Below are 17,696 nucleotides of genomic sequence, written 5' to 3'. Positions count from 1 at the left end.
CTTGTGGATGAGTCAGCACTATAGTCACAAGAGAGGTAAGATGAACCAACACTACTTCTAGAAAAAAGTTCAAATTCTGAGAGTGAATCTGAAAAATCATCATGAAGATAGGCACATCTGTGGCTTTCTTTACAGTCTCACCAAATAAGCTCTGATGCACAAATGTTCTCGGATAGCATTATCATCTTCAGCAGGAAGTGGACTTTCCATTCCTTGTTCCTCCCACTGATTATAGATTTCTGCTATAGAATCCTGAGGAATTTTCACAAATACTTCTTTTGCAGCTTCGTGCTTTTTTGATGCTGTGAAAAAAGATACACAATTTTGAATGCCTATGGACTTCTCTGTAATGGTTTCTAAAGGAATCAAATCACTGGTTTACCAATTTTACAGTGACCTGTAACTATTTCAGGGCCCAAGGTGTAAAGGTCTTGGTGATCTTTGTACCTGATAGACTGGCTTTTTCCTATCTCAATGTGATACTATCACAAAAGGATACATCAAATGCAGTTACTTTTACATACTTCTAATGTCTTAAAGCAATTCATTTTTCAAAGTCGGATAGCCTTGAGATTATTTGCAAAATTGATTAGGACAATGAAAATTCACCATTAAAATATATTTTGTTTCATAATACCAGGTTTGATAGATAAAGAGTGGCTGGTTTTCTCCTCCCTATGGAAGGATCAAAAACAAAAAACAACCCCCCTGCCCCAAATTCAAAAATACACGAATTTGAACAAAAATGTTTTAAAAAAGAATAAAAAGTCTGGGTGTGGTGGTTCACACCTATAATCCCAGCACTTCAGGAGGCCGAGGTGGGAGGATTGCTTCAGGCCAGGAGTTCGAGACCCGCCTAGGCAACATAGTGAGACCCCATCTCTAGAAAAAATTTTTTAAAAATTAGGTGGGTGTGGTGGTGGGTGCCTGTAGTCCCAGCTACTTGGGAGGCTGAGGTAGGAAGAAGAATGGAGCCCAGGAGTTTGAAGATGCATAAAAATATATCATACCCAAGAATTTTCTCATAATTGCATTGCCTTGTTTCAGTGCTTCTGCCCTCTGCGCTGGGTCAAATACCAACCAGTCAATTACATCAATTTTTAAACGATCCTCCTATTTATTAAAGGGGAAAAAAAGAAAAAGGAACATCAGGGTTTTTTTTTTTTTAAAGATATTCTACAAATTAGTAGAATTAACTTACACCTGTACTTCCAGTAAACATCATTTTCTCTCAAGTTATAGAAAATTATGAAAGCATCTAACTTTCCTTAGTGTATTTTCATATTTAATAGCTCTTTATTAAATTATAGAAAATACTGCTGGGCATGCTGGCTCACACCCGTAATCCCAGCACTTTGGGAGGCCCAGGTGAGAGGATCTCTTGAGCTCATGAGTTCAAGACCAGCCTGGACAACATGGCAAAACCCCTTCTCTACAAAGAATACAAAAAATTAGCCGGGCATGGTGGCATATGCCTGTAATCCCAGCTACTCAGGAGACTGAGGGAGGGTGGCTTGAGCCTAGAAGGCGAAGGTTGCAGTGAGCAGAGATAGCGCCACTGCACTCCAGCCTTGGTAACAGAGCTAGACCTTGTTGTCTCAAGAAAATAAAAATAAAAATAAATTATGGAAAAAACTTACTGGATTATTAATATGGAATTATATATTGTATGCCTCACCAACTTAACCATGTGATTCCTTTAAATGCTACTCTAAAATAGTTTTCTTAGATATAACTTTCTATTCCTTTCTGAAAATATGAGTAAGCAATATACATAAGTTAATGATTAATCAAGTATTTAAAATAACCTGATGAGCAACAAGCCAAAGCTGGAATTTTTTTCTATTAAAGAAGCTCCTTTAACATACTACTATAAGTAATCCTTTACATAAGACTTTAAATTTAAAAGGTCTGGGCTGACAAAGAAACATTCTTAAAAAAGAATAATAGAACTTCTTTTTATGAAGGGAGAAGTTCACCAAGGAATAACATAAAAGATTATTAGAAGTTATACAAACCTCTGCCCCCCTATCCCAAATTACCTCAGTAGTGCCAGTATCTAGGGCTGGGGCCAGGTCATGATGACTAAATTCACCATTATCTTTCTTTCGAATATTCTCAACTACAGTTTTTGTTATTGTTGCAACATCCAAATCTAAATAATTTTTTGAAGCGACAAAAAACAAAGATTAATCATTGATACTAATATTCTCTAAATAGTCATAATGATTCAGTAAATTTTGAACAGTAATTCCTCAAAAATAAAATATGTAAGATATGAAAGATATTTATATAAAAGAAAATGCCAGAATTAAAAGATATTTTACATATGAGTTACAGCATAAGCAACTTTAGTCCTAAAACAGAAATTCCCTGAAAATTTTATTCCTTTTTTCCCCTCAACAGAAATAAGATTTAAAACTATAAGGACAAATGTTACTACAGCCAAAATGAATATTTGCCTAGAAAGGCCAAAAGACAAAGTTTTCAACCATTTTTACCTGCTTCTTTAGCCAACTCCAGGCAATGGTGGCGCTGTTCAAATTCTGTAACACTTTCCAAAAATAATGCATACTGGGCAACAGCTAGGTCTTGAGGCAAATGACAGGTATAAAATGCTATAAGATTTGTATGCTTCTCTCTTATTAAAAGCTAAAAAATAGAAAAAGATCAAAGTATGTCAATAATAAAATAAAAAGTATACTTCAAAATTTCAAATGTATTCAGGAGAGGTTCATACAGATGTGGATTTGTGTTGCTAAACAGAATAATTTTATTTTATATTTATTTATTTGTTTGAGACAGGGTCTCACTCTGTCACCCAGGCTGGGGTATAGTGGCATAATCATGGCTCACTGCAACGTGTCTCCTGGGCTCAGGTGATCCTCCCACCTCAACCTCCCGAGTAGGTGGGACTACAGGCACATGCCACTATGCCCTGCTAATTTTTTGTATTTTTTTTTTTAGTAGAGATGGCTTTTCACTATGCTGCCCAGACTGGTCTCAAACTCCTGGGCTCAAGTGATCTGCCCACCTTGGCCTCCTAAAGTGCTGGGATTACAGGCATGGGCCCCTATGTCCAGCCCAGAATAATTTTAAATTCCAAAAAGTGAGTACAGTTGGCTCTTAAACTGCACAGGTTTGAACCATGGATTTTTTTCGATAAATATATTGGAAAATTGGCTGGGTATGGCAGCTTGTGCCTGTAATTCCAGTACCTTGGGAGGCTGAGGCAGAAGTATCACTTGAGACCAGGCCTGGTAGCTCTTGCCTGTAATCCCAGCAATTTGGGAGGCTCAGGCAGGCGGATCACCTAAGGCCAGGAGTTCAAGACCAGCCTGGCCAACAAGACAAAACCCTGTCTCTATTAAAAATACAAAAATTAGCCAGGCGTGGTGGCGCATGCCTGTAATCTCAGCTACTTGGGAGGCTAAGGCAGGAGAATCACCTGAACCTGGGAGGCGGGTTGCAGTGAGCTGAGATCATTCCACTGCACTCCACATTCCAGCCTGAGTGACAGTGAGACTCTCTCTCAAAAAAAAAAAAAAAAAGTATCACCTGAGGCCAGGAGTTTGAGATTAGCCTGGCCAACAAGTGAGACCCAGTCTGTACAAAAAAAAATAAAAAATAAGTTTGCTGGCCATGGTGGCATGTGTCTATAATACCAGCTACTTGAGAGGTTGAGGGGAGAAGACTGTTTGAGCCCAGGAGTCTGAGGGTTACAATGGGCTATGATCTAACCAGTGAACTCTAGCCTGAGTGACAGAACAATATCCTATCTCTAAATAAATAAACATTAATTTAAATATATATATATATGAGAACATTTTTTGGAGATTTGTGACAATTTGAAAAATATTCACGCTTGAAACCAAGAGGCGGAGGGTACAGTGAGCTGAGATTGCGCCATTGCACTCCAGCCTTGGCGAGAAAGTGAGACTCCGTCTCAAAAAAAAAAAAAAGACTCACAAACAAATTAACATCCTAGAAATACTGAGTAAATTAAGAAAAAGCTAGGTAGGCTGGTGGCTCACACCTGTAATCCTAGCACTTTGGAAGGCCAAGGCTGCCAGATCACCTGAGGTCAGGAATTTGAGACCAGCCTGGCCAATGTGGTGAAACCCTGTCTCTACTAAAAATACAAAATTAGCCAGGGGTGGTGGTGTATGCCTGTAATACCAACTACTTGGGAGGCTGAGGCCAGAGAATCGCTTCACCCCGGTGAGGCAGAGGTTGCAGTGGCAGTGAGCCAAGATCATGCCACTACACTCCAGCCTGGGCATCAAAGTGAGACACCATCTCAAAAAAAAAAAAAAAAAAAAAAAAAGTTATGTCATAAATCCATTATATGTAGATTCCGGTCTATTTTATCACTTACTACTATAAAATATATATGAATCTATTATAAAAAGTTAAAATTTATCAAAACGTACACACATTTACAGACCATACATTGTGGTCTAGAGAAATGTAAACAAGCATACAGATGCAGTATTAAATCATAACTGCATACAACTAACTGTAGTAGATACTATACTACTGTAATAACTTTATAGCCACTTCCTGCCACTACTGGGGTGAGCTGAAGTGCTGTGAGTATCCATTTAAAATGCCGTGTGATGCTAATTATCTCTGAAGAGCCGTTGGTCTCTTCAGTTGCATACTGCAATAAAAAGTAATCTTTCCCAGGTCTCGTGTTTTTTTAATGCAATACTATAAACCCTTACTAACACCATAGGAGCCATGCAAAGTGCCAGTAGTGATACTGGAAGTTCTCCCAAGAAGCAGAGAAAAGTCATGAGATTACAAGAAAAAGGTGAATTGCTTGATATACTGTAGATTGAGATCTGTAACTGTGGTTGTCCATTTCAAACAGACAATTCATCTTGTAAACAGACAACATAAACTTACAGTATTAACAGGTACAGTATAGTACTATAAATGTAGTTTCTCTTCCTTATGATTTTTATTATTTATTCTTTTTTTTTAACTTTTAAAAGTTATTTATTAATTTTTAAACTTAAAAAAAAAAAAAGACAGGTCCAGGCCAGGTGTGGTGGTTCACGCCTGTAATCCCAGCTCTTTGGGAGACTGAGGGGGGTGGATCATGAAGTCAGGCGTTCAAGATCAGTCTGGCCAACATAGTGAAACCCCATCTCTACTAAAAATACAAACAATTAGCCAGGCACCTTTAATCCCAGCTACTCGGGAGGCTGAGGCAGGAGAACCACTTGAACCTGGGTGGCGGAGGCTGCAGTGAGCTGAGATGGTGCCACTGCACTCCAGCCCGGGTGACAGTGCAAGACTCCGTCTAAAAAAAAAAAAAAAAAAAAAAAAGACAGGTTTTCGCTGTTTCCTAGGCTAGTCTTGAACTCCTGGGCTCAAGCAATCCACCCACCTCTGCTTCCCAAAGTGCTGGGATTACAGGTGCAAGCCACCACGCCCGGCCTGACTGGTTTTTTTTTTTTTTTTTTTTGAGACGGTCTCATTCTGTCAGCCAGCTGGAGGGCAGTGGCAAGATCATAGCTCACTGCAACCTCCAACTCCTGGGCTCACTCAATCTTCCTGCCTCAGCCTCCCGAGTGGCTGGGTTTACAGATATGAACCACTGTGCCCGGCTAATTTAAAAACATTTTTTGTAGTAGAGAGAAAGGTCTCCCTATGTTACCCAGACTGATCTCAAACGTCTGGACTCAAGCAGTCCTCTCGCCTCTGCCTTCCAAAGTGTTGGGATTACAGGTATGAGCCACCTCGATGAGCCCCTTATGATTTTCTTAGTAATGTTTTCTTTTCTCTAACTTACATTATCGTAAGAATACAGTACAGTTGAGCTTTGAACAACATGGGATTGAACTGTGCAGGTCCTCTTCTGCACAAATTTTTTTCAACTCAACTTAGAAAATACAGTATTATCTGGATGTGAAATCTGCAAATATGGAAGGCCGATTTTTCGTATATGCAGGTTCTGCAGGGCCAACTGTGGGACATGAGTATACACAGATTTTGTTATATGTGGGGGTCCTGGAGCCAATCCCCCAAGTATACTAAGGGATGACTGTATATAATACATGTAATATACAAAATGTGTTAATTGTGTGTTTATGTTATTGGTATGATTTCTGGTCAGCAGTAGGGTATCAGTAGTTAGGTTTTTGGGGAGTCAAAAGTTACAGCGAATTTTTGATTGTGTGGGGCGGTGGGGGTTGTTTTCCTAATCCCTGCATTATTCAAAGGTCAACTGTGCTGATAATTAAAAGATCTCTTATGGATTCTGATGCTTTCTTACCATTGAGAATTAAAATAGCATCATTCTGAGTTTTGTTTTCGTTAAAATAGTAAAAAACAATCAGGTTGTAGGTTCTCAAAGTTTACCTGTATGTATGTCTTTAAAACTTCAATAGAAACTTCCTCCTTCATAGGAAAAAAAGACATAATTATAAATACACTGCTTATATGAAAGTAATAAAATTTTTGATATAAATTCCATTATTAAATAATAATTGTAATGTTTACCACTGAGCAGTAACTATACACCAAGCTAAGTGCTTACCAAAGTTCATCTACTGCCTGATTTAACCTTACCATAACTCTTTTTGGGTAGTTACTATTATTGTTCACATTTTACAAAGGATGAAATTAAGACCAAGGGAAGTTTTATTTACCCAGAGTTACACAGATAGAAGCTGCTGAATAAGGGTATATACTCAGGACTCTTACTCCAAAGCCCAAGCTTTCAACTACTGTATCATTCACTTTCTACATGTACTCTGACCAAAATGTTATCTTCTTTTTTAGGAAAAAAGCAACAAAACAACAACCAACAAAGTTTTAAAATCTCACATAGCACTCACTTTGTTTAGTTAGCTTAGCTGGTTGATTTAAAGCTGGGTACAGACAAGGATAAAGTTATGAATTTATTAAAAACCAGTTAACCAACAGCATTCTGTGGCCACAGACTAGAACCCTAAAGGGCCACTCTCAGTGAGTTATCATTGAGTGACTGACTATACAAGACTATATGGAAGACTTTTGGTTCCTTATCACCATTTCTAGAAAACAATAACAAAAAAAGTAGTGTTTTCTTGACAATAGGTATATAGCATCAACATTACAGAGAAGAAGAAATCGTTCATTTTTATATACCTTGGTCTGTAGTCCCAGAGTACGGAAAAACAAAATAAGGTGAGTCATAAAGCGAAGGAGGTGTCCAGGTAGATTGTTTCTGCTTTTGGAAAGCCATTTGCTAAACTCATCCATCAAACCTACAAGCCATCAAAGTGAAGATTCAACAATAGGAATAAAATCAAAAGAAAAAAATAAACATTACCAAGAACATTTACTTCACTCCTATAGTGCTTTCAAGTCACTGTCTCATAATTAATAGCCATGATATAACTCTATACCCTCTTTGAAACAGAGTTTGGGTTCAACCCAAACTTTATTTTATAAAAACCAAATGAAAGGTCACCTCTGACATAAAGTAAATAGTTGCATTCAAATAGGTTAATATTTATCAAGATTAAAAGATATGGTAAGTCATATGCATTGTTTGGATAACTTTAAAAAATCACTATAAGACAATGAAGAACTCATAAAGAGTAAAATAAAACTGGCTGGTTGTAGTCGCTCATGCCTGCAATCCCATGTCTATAACATATAGCACTTTGGGAGGCCAAGGAGGGAAGATCACCTGACGTCAGGAGTTGGAGACCAGCCTGGCCAAAATAGCGAAACCCCGTCTCTACTAAAAATACAAAAATTAGCCAGGTGTAGCAGTGCGCACCTGTAATCCCAGCTACTCAGGAGGCTGAGACTGAAGGATCTTGTGAACCCAGGAGACGGAGGTTGCAGTGAGCTGAGACTGAGCCACTGCACTCCAGTCTGGGTGACAGGGTGAGACTTTGTCTCAAAAAAAATAAAACAAAACAAAAAAAACACAAAGTAAAATAAAACCATATCTTACCATCAATGTCTCCCAGGATAAGAAACTTTTGAACTATATGATAATGTTCTTGATTCTCTTCCAGAACTCTCTGAAAAAAAAGTTTTTAATTTTCCATAAATCTTCTAGCGGTCATTCTGTAGTATATATTCATTGTTAAACTAAAAATGTTAAACTTTTGAAGGAACATATAGAAAGAAAAAGCTGGAAATGAAGGGCCTCAGAAAGATCAAAACAAAATAAAACATGGAAAGGATACTGCCTTTGGAATATACTCACAGCTTACAAATCCAGAACTGAAAAGCATCTTTGAAAGTAGAGACCTATGTTATAACAATTTAATCTCTCAATGGTATTAAACTTTTATTCTTATATTTTATTCCTATTTACCTTGGCACTACACATGGTGGACCAGAAAGGAAGAACTCATGTGACCTAAGCAAAATAAACTATTAAGATTTCTTTCAACATGAGCAGCAGTACATGAAAGCATTCTTTGAGTATACTCTTCTGTACATGGCACCAAGGGTGAAAAAAAAACAAAATAGTGATCAGGTACAGAGTAGAGAAAACCTTTTCTAATTTATTTGCAGCTTGATTTTTTGAAGAATATAGTTCATTTTTTGTTGTCAAACATATTTTAATTTTTATTTAGTTGGCTGTCTAAATTTTCTTTCAGCATTTATTCATTTTTACATTCAAACCTTTGCTCTATCTGGAATTTATTTTAGTTACATGGCATGAAGTAGGATCTAGCTTTGTTTTCTTCTGGATGGAAAGCCAATTATGCCAGCACCATTTATTTAAATAAACCATCCCTTTCCCTCTGAAACTAAAGGTCACCTCTGACATCTGTTAAGTTCTCATATATACTTGGATCTAATTTGGACTTTGTATTCCACTCATCTATTTATTTTCACGTCAGTTCTATACTGTTTTGTTGTATCTTCATTTAAGTGTTATTATTGAGTAACGCAAGTACCCTCTAACTGCTTTTTTTGCTTTGAGTGTGGTTTTGTTTGTTTGTTTGTTTTTGAGACAGAGTCTCACTTTGTTGCCCAGGCTGGAGTGCAGTGGTACAATCACGGCTCACTGCAGCCTCCACCTCCCTGGGCTCAGGTGATCCTCCCACCTCAGCCTCCTGAGAAGCTGGGACTACAGGAGCATGCCACCACACCTGGCTAATTTTTAAGATTCTATAGTTTTTTAAATGAAGGGCTTGAAACCCTGGATTAATTTTTTATTCCTAGATCTCTTTAGTTTTGGTCACTCGTTTAAATGGAACTTTTGGGGAGGGGGTACTAAATCCTTTTCTAAATAGTTATAGCAAGTACAGAAAGACTTGACTTTTAAAAAAAACGTCTTGTATCTGGCTACTTTAACAAATTCTCTTATTAATTCTAGTAACTTACTGAGCTTTAAGTTTCTAGACTAATATTTTTATCATATATAAATGTTCTTCCCTTTCTAGTATTTATATCTGTTCCTTAATTTTCTTGTTTTATTTCATTAGCTAGAATATCCAAAATAATAGACTGGTAATAAACTCTTGACAGAAAAAGCATTAATTTCCTTACTATATCAAGTGCTCCTATATAATAATAAGAAAAATATAAAACCCCACAGAAAAATAGCTAAAAGATATGAACAAAAAATTCACAAATGGTCAATAAACATAAGGAAACATGCTCAGCCTTATGAATAGACAAGAAAATGTGAGTAGAACAGCAAGTTCCTATTTCCCATCTACTCTGATGGATTGGCAAAACATAAAAAGTGTGACATTTGAGGCTGGTGAGAAATTCAATAAATTACTTGTGGAAGTATGAATTAACTGCCACAACCAGGTAATAAATTATTTTTCCATTTCAATTTTTTCTGAGACGGAGTTTCGCTCTTGTTGCTCAGGCTAGAGTGCAACATTGTGATCTTGGCTCACTGCAACCTCTACCTCCTGGGTTCAAGTGATTCTCCTGCCTCAGCCTCCCAAGTAGCTGGGATTACAGGCATGCAGCATCCATTTCAAAATGTTTCTTTACCTACCTACCTACCTACCTATTTAATTTTTCTTTTTTCTTTGAGACAGGGCCTTGCTCTGTTGCCCAGGCTGGGGTGCAGTAGTACAATCACAGCTCACTGAAGTCACGATCCTCCCACTTCAGCCTCTGGAGGAGCTGGGACTACAAGTGGGTGCACCACCATACCCAGCTAATTTTTTTTTAGAGACGAAGTTTTGCTATGCTGCCCAGGCTGGTCTAAATTCCTGGCCTCAAGTGATCCTCCCATCTTGGCCTCCCAAGTGCTGGGATTACAGATGTGAGCCACCATACCTGGCCTTTTTATTTATTTTTATTGTATATATTTTTAAGGTATACAACCTGATGTCTTCAGAGAATTCATTCAGAAACACTGTATGTATGTATATACAATGTATAAAGCATATACTTATTTATACTCCTTAACCTGGTAACCCTGCTTTCAGGAAACTTATCCCAAAGAAACAGAAGGACTAGTAGCTAAGTACACACACATGTAACTTCATTACAGCACTAGAAATAACCTAAATATTACCCAAAGGGGAATGATTAAAATAAATCATACATTATTCTAAAGGACATTATGTATTTATTAAAAAGAATAAGGTTAAGTGAAAATGAATAAACTAACTTGGAGATTATCATTAAATGAAAAAAATCAAGCTGTAGAGTAATATATGTAGTACAATGTGAAAAACACAAAAATCAAAATTCTAAATTGGAATATCTACATTATTTACACATATTTGTGAGATCATGGAGAGAAATATAGAAGGATACATATCAGTATGTTTTATCATCTCAGGGGAATAACCATAAAAGGGTAGAAATTACTATAAAGGCTTTATTTATACATTCTTAAATTATTTTATTGTTACAAGTACATACAATATTACTACAGTTGTTTAAGCATTTTTAAAAGAATATAATTTTTAGAAAATATTAGATTTTAAGATCTAGGAAAATAAAGTCTTAATAATTTTCCATAATGTGTTTTAAATTTTAAAAAAGGAATAAATATAGCTTACGTGCATATACTTAGATGAAATTAATCCGAAACAAAAAACTAAAAATGATGTATCATTTATGTAATTAAGTTTCTTCCTTTCAAAGAATGATTCTTATTTTAATAGGTGAGAAAAAGAAGGGAGAAAGTTCCACCTTTTTCCTTTCAGCTACAGTGCACAACAGAATAACACTGTTTCCTATTCCAGATACTTAACATATTCCTATTAACATTTACCTTTTTATCAGTAGCTTGAAGTTCCTCAAAAACCTTTTCTAAGGTCCAGCTTCAAAAGAAACAACGGGAAAAGAATAATGTTAATAATATGAAAAAGGGCTGTAAAATGAAACATCAAAGAGCATGCTACAAATCACCATGACTCAAAACAATCCAACAAACTCACTTTGCTTCCAGATATTCTCTAGGGAGTTCTTCAGTTTCATCCAGAGTTGCTACTGACGTCTGGATCTCCTGTTCTACCAGACTGTCCACCATCACCCGGAAGTAGGCCCAAACTGTGTCTTCCCAGGTGTCACAGACAGGCAGCAGCTTTTTCCCCATTACAAAACAGAAACATATAGACATATTCAACAGAAAAGAAAGGAAAAGCAATTACATCCAATGATACTGACTATAAAATCACTTTATAATGATATAAAACACGGCAGATTTTAAAAAAATTATGCCAAATAACCTTTCCCCCGCCAACTACATCTTCTAAGATGTTTGAACTGTTCAGATTTTTTCATACTGTTAACAACAACATCAGTTTTCCAGGCTGATATGACATTTCAACTGATTAGTATAGTATCCCTAAAGATAGCTATAATATGTAGGGAGTAGTGGGTTGTGAGAAAACATGCATATGTAAGACATCCCAAGGACTCACTGTGCCTTTCTGGCACATTTCTGCATACAGCTATGTATTTTAAGTCATCAATAAATGTGTGTTGGAGTTAAATTTGCAATTCTTAGTTAAAAACTGAAATCTGATTTCATTCATTAAAATACTATGCATGTTATGGGATACATCAAATTAAGCAGAACAAGTCACTATCTGATTCATGATTATCTCTATCATTGCTACACTTAAGTATGTATATACTTAAGTATACAAACTTAAGTTTATATTTGTTATATACAATTGTTAGAATATTTTATGTATTTAATTTTGCTCCACAGAAAAAATTTAAACATTAAAACAGATTGCATACCTGCTTAAGATTCCCACTTAAAGCTGCATAAATCGCTCTCTCGTATCTATTAAAAAGCTCCTAAAACACAATGAATATAAACAAGTTTGAAATATTGTTTTTCTTAGTATGTCAATTTTCCTTATAATGTGGAGTCTTGCAATCTCTTCTAGACTGAACCTATTCACTTGATAGTTTTTAAACTTCAGTGAAAGATCTAGTGGGGTAATAACAAGGAAGAACTTCAGTGTGATGAAATAATAAATGCTGAAATCTAGAGGAAAAAGTAAAACATTTAAATGCCAAATATTGGGTGAAAGCAGATCCAACTCTAGTGGATGCTCTGAATATTTAAAATCAAATTTTATTTTATTTATTAATTTTTTTTTTTTTTTTTTGAGACAGTCTCGCTCTGTCACCCAGGCTGGAGTGCAGTGGCGCGATCTTGGCTCACTGCAAGCTCCGCCTCCCGGGTTCATGCCATTCTCCTGCCTCAGCCTCCTGAGTAGCTGGGATTACAGGCGCCCGCCACTACGCCCGGCTAATTTTTTTGTATTTTTAGTAGAGAAGGGGTTTCACCGTGTTAGCCAGGATGTCTCGATCTCCTGACCTCGTGATCCGCCCGCCTCGGCCTCCCAAAGTGCTGGGATTACAGGCGTGAGCCACCGTGCTCGGCCTTTAAAATCAAATTTTATTCCAGATACAATCTATATAGTTATTTACTCCTAGAATGTTTCTCAATACCTGACATTCTCTGATACTGACCTGATACTCTCTGATACTGACCTATGTACAACATCAAAACAAGGAATGCATTAGTTTGCATCTAATTCCTATGTAGAACTAACTAATTCCCCATTTTACTTTTGGGATTCTATTAATGGTATTTCCAGTTTTCTTATCATCCAAACAAGAGACTTCAGAGACTCTTACTGCATAACCGAGTCCACCTCTGCCTTCTGTGTCTAATCACCGGTCCTGACCAGTGTCTCTTCCTTCCTTTCCATTACCATCAATACTATCCTAGGAAAGACCGTTATGACTTAGTGTCCAAATAATTCTGACAGGCTCCTAATTACTTTCTCAGGCTTTTGTCAATCTAATTTTAATTATATTTTTTCTACTGCCATGCTGATCTTCTTAAAAACACTTCTGCCATGTGCCCTAAAGCTTTTACCACCCTGACATCCAATTCCACAAGCAAACTTTAGGCCTTTTTCAAGGTAAAGTACCATATTTATTGTAGTATTTATGTGTTTTTTAAACTGTTTGACAGATGTAAAACTGTGCTACCATTTTTATTAACTTTTTATCATTTTATGTATCACTAATGAAGTTTTTGAGTATTCTTCTCTTAACTCCATTTTCCTGTAAGTCCTGTGGGGTTTTTGCACAATGTTGCACATTGTGATGACTTTGAATACCTATGTCGTGTTACAACAGAACTAACTGTATTTCCTTTATGAGCATTCTACTCCAACCTGGTAGACCCACCTTACTTTGAGTTTCCCAATCTATGTATCCCACCTAGAATTCCTTCCTCTTGTTTTTCATTCTCAACAACGCAAATCCTACTAAGTTTTAAAAGTTCAATTCAATTCTTTCCTCAGGGAAGCCAGCTTTAAGCTTTAGCCCAGTACTTTTTCTCTAAATTCATTTGGTACCTCCTTTACATTTCTGCCTTATATCGGTGTTTAATTCTTAGTACACAGTGTTTTAATAATTCTGATAAGTAGTTAAGCCTATTCCTCAATTTAATTGGAAATTCTCTGAAAACCAGTTTTACACTACTTTCAATGTTTCACAGCCCCTGAATAGGCTTTCAATTAACTGGAGTTAAAAACAGTATCACTGAATATTTTATTTATCTTACATCTTCTGCCATTCTCCAGCAACTTATTTTCCAAATGCGTCTATATGGATTCCCTTCAACAGGTTCTAATTCTGTTCCTATAAAACAGTAAAAGAAAATTTCTGGTTTAAAATGAGACCTTATTACAATCCTTTCTAAAAAGAGAAGCTATAGTTCACAAAGATTGGCATTTAGAGCGAAATGCCTTTGTCCTCAACTGTCAGAATAAAATCTACTAAAATACCTCCATTAACATTAGGGTCATGGTACAGTTTCCAGCCTTCAAGTGTTGCAGCTCTCCATGCTTGACCACAGCGTTTACAGAGTCGTTGTGCCTTAGGAAACAAGAAAGAGCAGTCAGTCCAATAACCAGGGTGCTTTATAGTAAAGTATAACCAATATATGACAAGCTTAGATAACTTATGGAACAAATGTTCCATCCATCCCATTACAAGGGATGGATGTAGGCAGTTAATAATGGAATTCTGGCTGGGTGTGGTGCTCACGCCTGTAATCCCAACACTTTGGGAGGCCAAGGCGAGTGCATCACCTGAGGTCAGGAGTTCCAGATCAGCCTGGCCAACATGGTGAAATCCCATCTCTACTAAAAACAGAAAAACTAGCCAGGCGCAGTGGCAGGCACCTGTAATCCCAGCTACTCGGGAGGCTGAGGCAGGAGCATCGCTTGAACCCAGGAGGCAGAGGTTGCAGTGAGCCGAAATTGCGCCACTGCCCTCCAGCCTGGATGACAGAGTGAGACCGTCTCAAAAAATAAATAAATACATACATACATACATACATACATAATGGCATTCTATTTTTAAAACATATGCATGTCTTTCTGTGGCCTCTGCCTTTTTCTTTCTTTTTAAAATTTTTTTGTAGAGACAGAGTCTCATTATATTGCCCAGGCTGGTCTCAAACTTCTGGACTGAAGGGATCCCCCCGCCTCAGCCTCCCAACGTGTTGGGATTACAGGTGTGAGCCACCATACCTGGCCCTCTTTTTATTTCTACAAAATCCCTTTTCTGTTTGACTTTAGGCTTAACAATAGGTTCCCACGGCACCCACTGGCATTTAATTCTGCTAGAAACAAATGGGGTTAAAGAGGTTGACGACCTCTGATTTATGAAAAACTATTACAAAAACAGTCTCTAAAGACAAGGCTGTTACTGCTCATTTACTCCACTGATGATATTGCATGTTCAACTTGACCAATAGATCAGTAAGTCAATGTGTTTATATACCAGTAAGGTAAATACATGTTTTTGTTCCATCATCCCTTTAGGGAATCACCTTTTCCCCATTCTTAGCTCCTATGTTTTGGATAGGCCTGATCCCATTCCAGAAATCTAAGGTTAGGGATGTGAGCTAACAAGATTCACCGCCAGGACTCTTGCTGGAGATACTGGGAAAGAAAATATACTCCTTTTACTGAGATTGCTAGCTGGCAAGAGGATGTAAGCTTGGAGCTTCTCGTATCCATCTCTGATACAACATGGGGAGTAGCTTTCTGGGAATGAAGGCACAGAGAGGAGGGTTGAGCTATGGGTCTTGGAAACAGACAGTATCCTAGTGATATCTTTGGAGTTCCTGGATCCTGCTGAAAGCCAGATATACCTTCTATACTTCCCACTTCCATGAGCCAATCAATTCTCCTCTTGTAAGCATAAAGTAACTTAGGTTGGGTTTCTATCACTTGAACCCAGAAAGCCTGATTGATACAACTAGTTAAAGAATATCATACCCCTAACATCATTCTGAACTTACAGCCTTTAAAATCTATGAGAGCTATGTAGGAATTAACATGGAAAACTGTTTTGATATGGTATCTTAAAAAGGCAGGATAAAAACTCAATATAGAATATTGAAAACATTATGCTAAGTGAAATAAGATAGTCACAAAAGCACATTGTATGATTCCACCTATACATCACAGAGACAGTAAGTAGATTAGAGGTTACAGGGGCTGAGGGAAGAAGAGAATGAGGCATTACTGCATATAATGGTTACGGTTTGTATTTGGGTTGATGAAAAAGTTTTAGAAACAGACAGTGGTGATGGTTTCCCAATACTGTTAATGTAATGAATGCCATGAACTGCACACTTAAATGATTAAAATGGCACATTTTGTTATATAATAATATATAATATATTATACAATTCACAGAATGAATAATGTAATACACCAAAACCATTGAATGGTGTCACTTGAAATGGGTGAATTATATGGTATGTAAATTTTATCTCAAATTACTATTAAAAAAGAGGGAAAAAACTTGAATGTATAGTATGACTGCAACTATCTTAAAAAGGAAGACAAAAGAAAAAGGGCTATAAGTAAATACAAAACACTCACTATCTGGTTTTATAAAGCTAGTGAGACCTTGAGAATTTCTATTTTTTGAGCCTTCAATAATGTGATTGTATTTTTGTTTTTTAAAATAAATCCCATGGCCGCGTGTGGTGGCTCACACCTGTAATCCTAGCACTTTGGGAGGCTGAGGTAGGTGGATTGCCTGAGCTCAGGAGTTTGAGACCAGCCTGGGCAACACGGTGAAACCCCGTCTTTATTAAAATGCAAAAAATTAGCCGGGCGTGGAGGTGTGTGCCTGTAGTCCAAGCTACTTGGGAGGCTGAGGCAGGAGAATTGCTTGAACCTGAGAGGTGGAGGTTGCAATGAGCCAAGATCACGCCACTGCACTCCAGCCTGGGCGACAGAGCAAGACTCCGTCTCTACAAAAACTAAATAAATAAATAAAATAAATCCCTTGTTTACCATAGTAATTTCTAGTATCTTGCACATTATCTAGCAGAGTGGCTGGGACTTATATATTTTCTGAATAAACAAGTACATGGTATCAACTTCTTTTTTAATTTAAAATATTTTAATAATAGAGACAGGGTCTTGCTATGGTGCCCAGGCTGGTCTCAAACTCCTGGTATCAAGTGATCCTCCTGCCTTGGTCTCCCAAAAATGCTGAAATTACAGGCATGAGTCACTGTGCCTGGCCAACTTCTTTTCTTAATAAAAAACATAAGAATGATGCTTAGTAAACCAAGATTTATTACTGTAAGAAATTATTACTGTAAGAAATTACATAAGAAATTAATATATGCTTATGGTTGATAACATAGAAGAGAACAAAGAACACTTTGAACTGACATAGAATCTGTCTAAAGACCATTGCAAAAAGTACTGTAAACAAAGTACAACATAATACTGAAGCCAAACTCCTACACATCACACTATCTCACCTAAAGAGCCATCTGGTAAACTGTCCAATTAGATACTTATCATTCTACATATAAGATATTAACTATCACCCACATTTTTAAAAGGTAAGGTTAAAAGGAAGAAGTTTGAGGGCCACTGTAGCCTTCAAGTGCCTAAACAGTATCACCTAGAATTAGGGTTAGGTTTATTCTAAACTCTGAACAATCAGAATTAGAAATAATGAAGATTGGGTCAGGTGCAGTGGCTAATGCCTACAATCCCAGCACTTTGGGAGGCCAACGCAGGAAGATCACTTGAGCCCAGGTGTTCATGATCAGCCTGGACAACATAGTAAGACTTCGTCTGTACAAAAAATAAAAAAGTTAGTTGGGCATAGTGGCATGTACCTGTAGTCCCAGTTACTCAGGAGACTGAGGCAGGGCTTGAGCC

The 17,696-nt window shown here is 37.1% G+C and overlaps 1 protein-coding gene across 3 annotated transcripts in view; it reads right to left on the bottom strand.

The window, feature by feature from the left end:
- The window catches only part of NUP107 (nucleoporin 107), a 56,506-nt gene that overhangs the window by 8,887 nt on the left and 29,923 nt on the right, over window positions 1-17,696 (bottom strand). For all 3 annotated transcript variants that reach the window (XM_054443541.2, XM_063646492.1, XM_063646493.1), the window contains 12 exons: window positions 14,274-14,364; window positions 14,051-14,127; window positions 12,199-12,258; window positions 11,388-11,533; window positions 11,222-11,270; window positions 7,964-8,033; window positions 7,144-7,262; window positions 6,373-6,411; window positions 2,502-2,652; window positions 2,043-2,155; window positions 1,011-1,113; window positions 142-302 (listed from right to left, as the gene is read on the bottom strand). In XM_054443541.2, coding sequence (XP_054299516.1) covers window positions 142-302; window positions 1,011-1,113; window positions 2,043-2,155; window positions 2,502-2,652; window positions 6,373-6,411; window positions 7,144-7,262; window positions 7,964-8,033; window positions 11,222-11,270; window positions 11,388-11,533; window positions 12,199-12,258; window positions 14,051-14,127; window positions 14,274-14,364 — 1,179 coding nt within the window. The remainder of the gene's footprint in view (window positions 1-141; window positions 303-1,010; window positions 1,114-2,042; window positions 2,156-2,501; window positions 2,653-6,372; window positions 6,412-7,143; window positions 7,263-7,963; window positions 8,034-11,221; window positions 11,271-11,387; window positions 11,534-12,198; window positions 12,259-14,050; window positions 14,128-14,273; window positions 14,365-17,696) is intronic.

This window comes from Pongo pygmaeus, chromosome 10 (genome assembly GCF_028885625.2).
Source record: "Pongo pygmaeus isolate AG05252 chromosome 10, NHGRI_mPonPyg2-v2.0_pri, whole genome shotgun sequence".
Lineage (NCBI taxonomy): Eukaryota > Metazoa > Chordata > Mammalia > Primates > Hominidae > Pongo > Pongo pygmaeus.
Note: the sequence above shows the minus strand (reverse complement) of the source record. Positions and strands in the feature narration are given on the sequence as shown.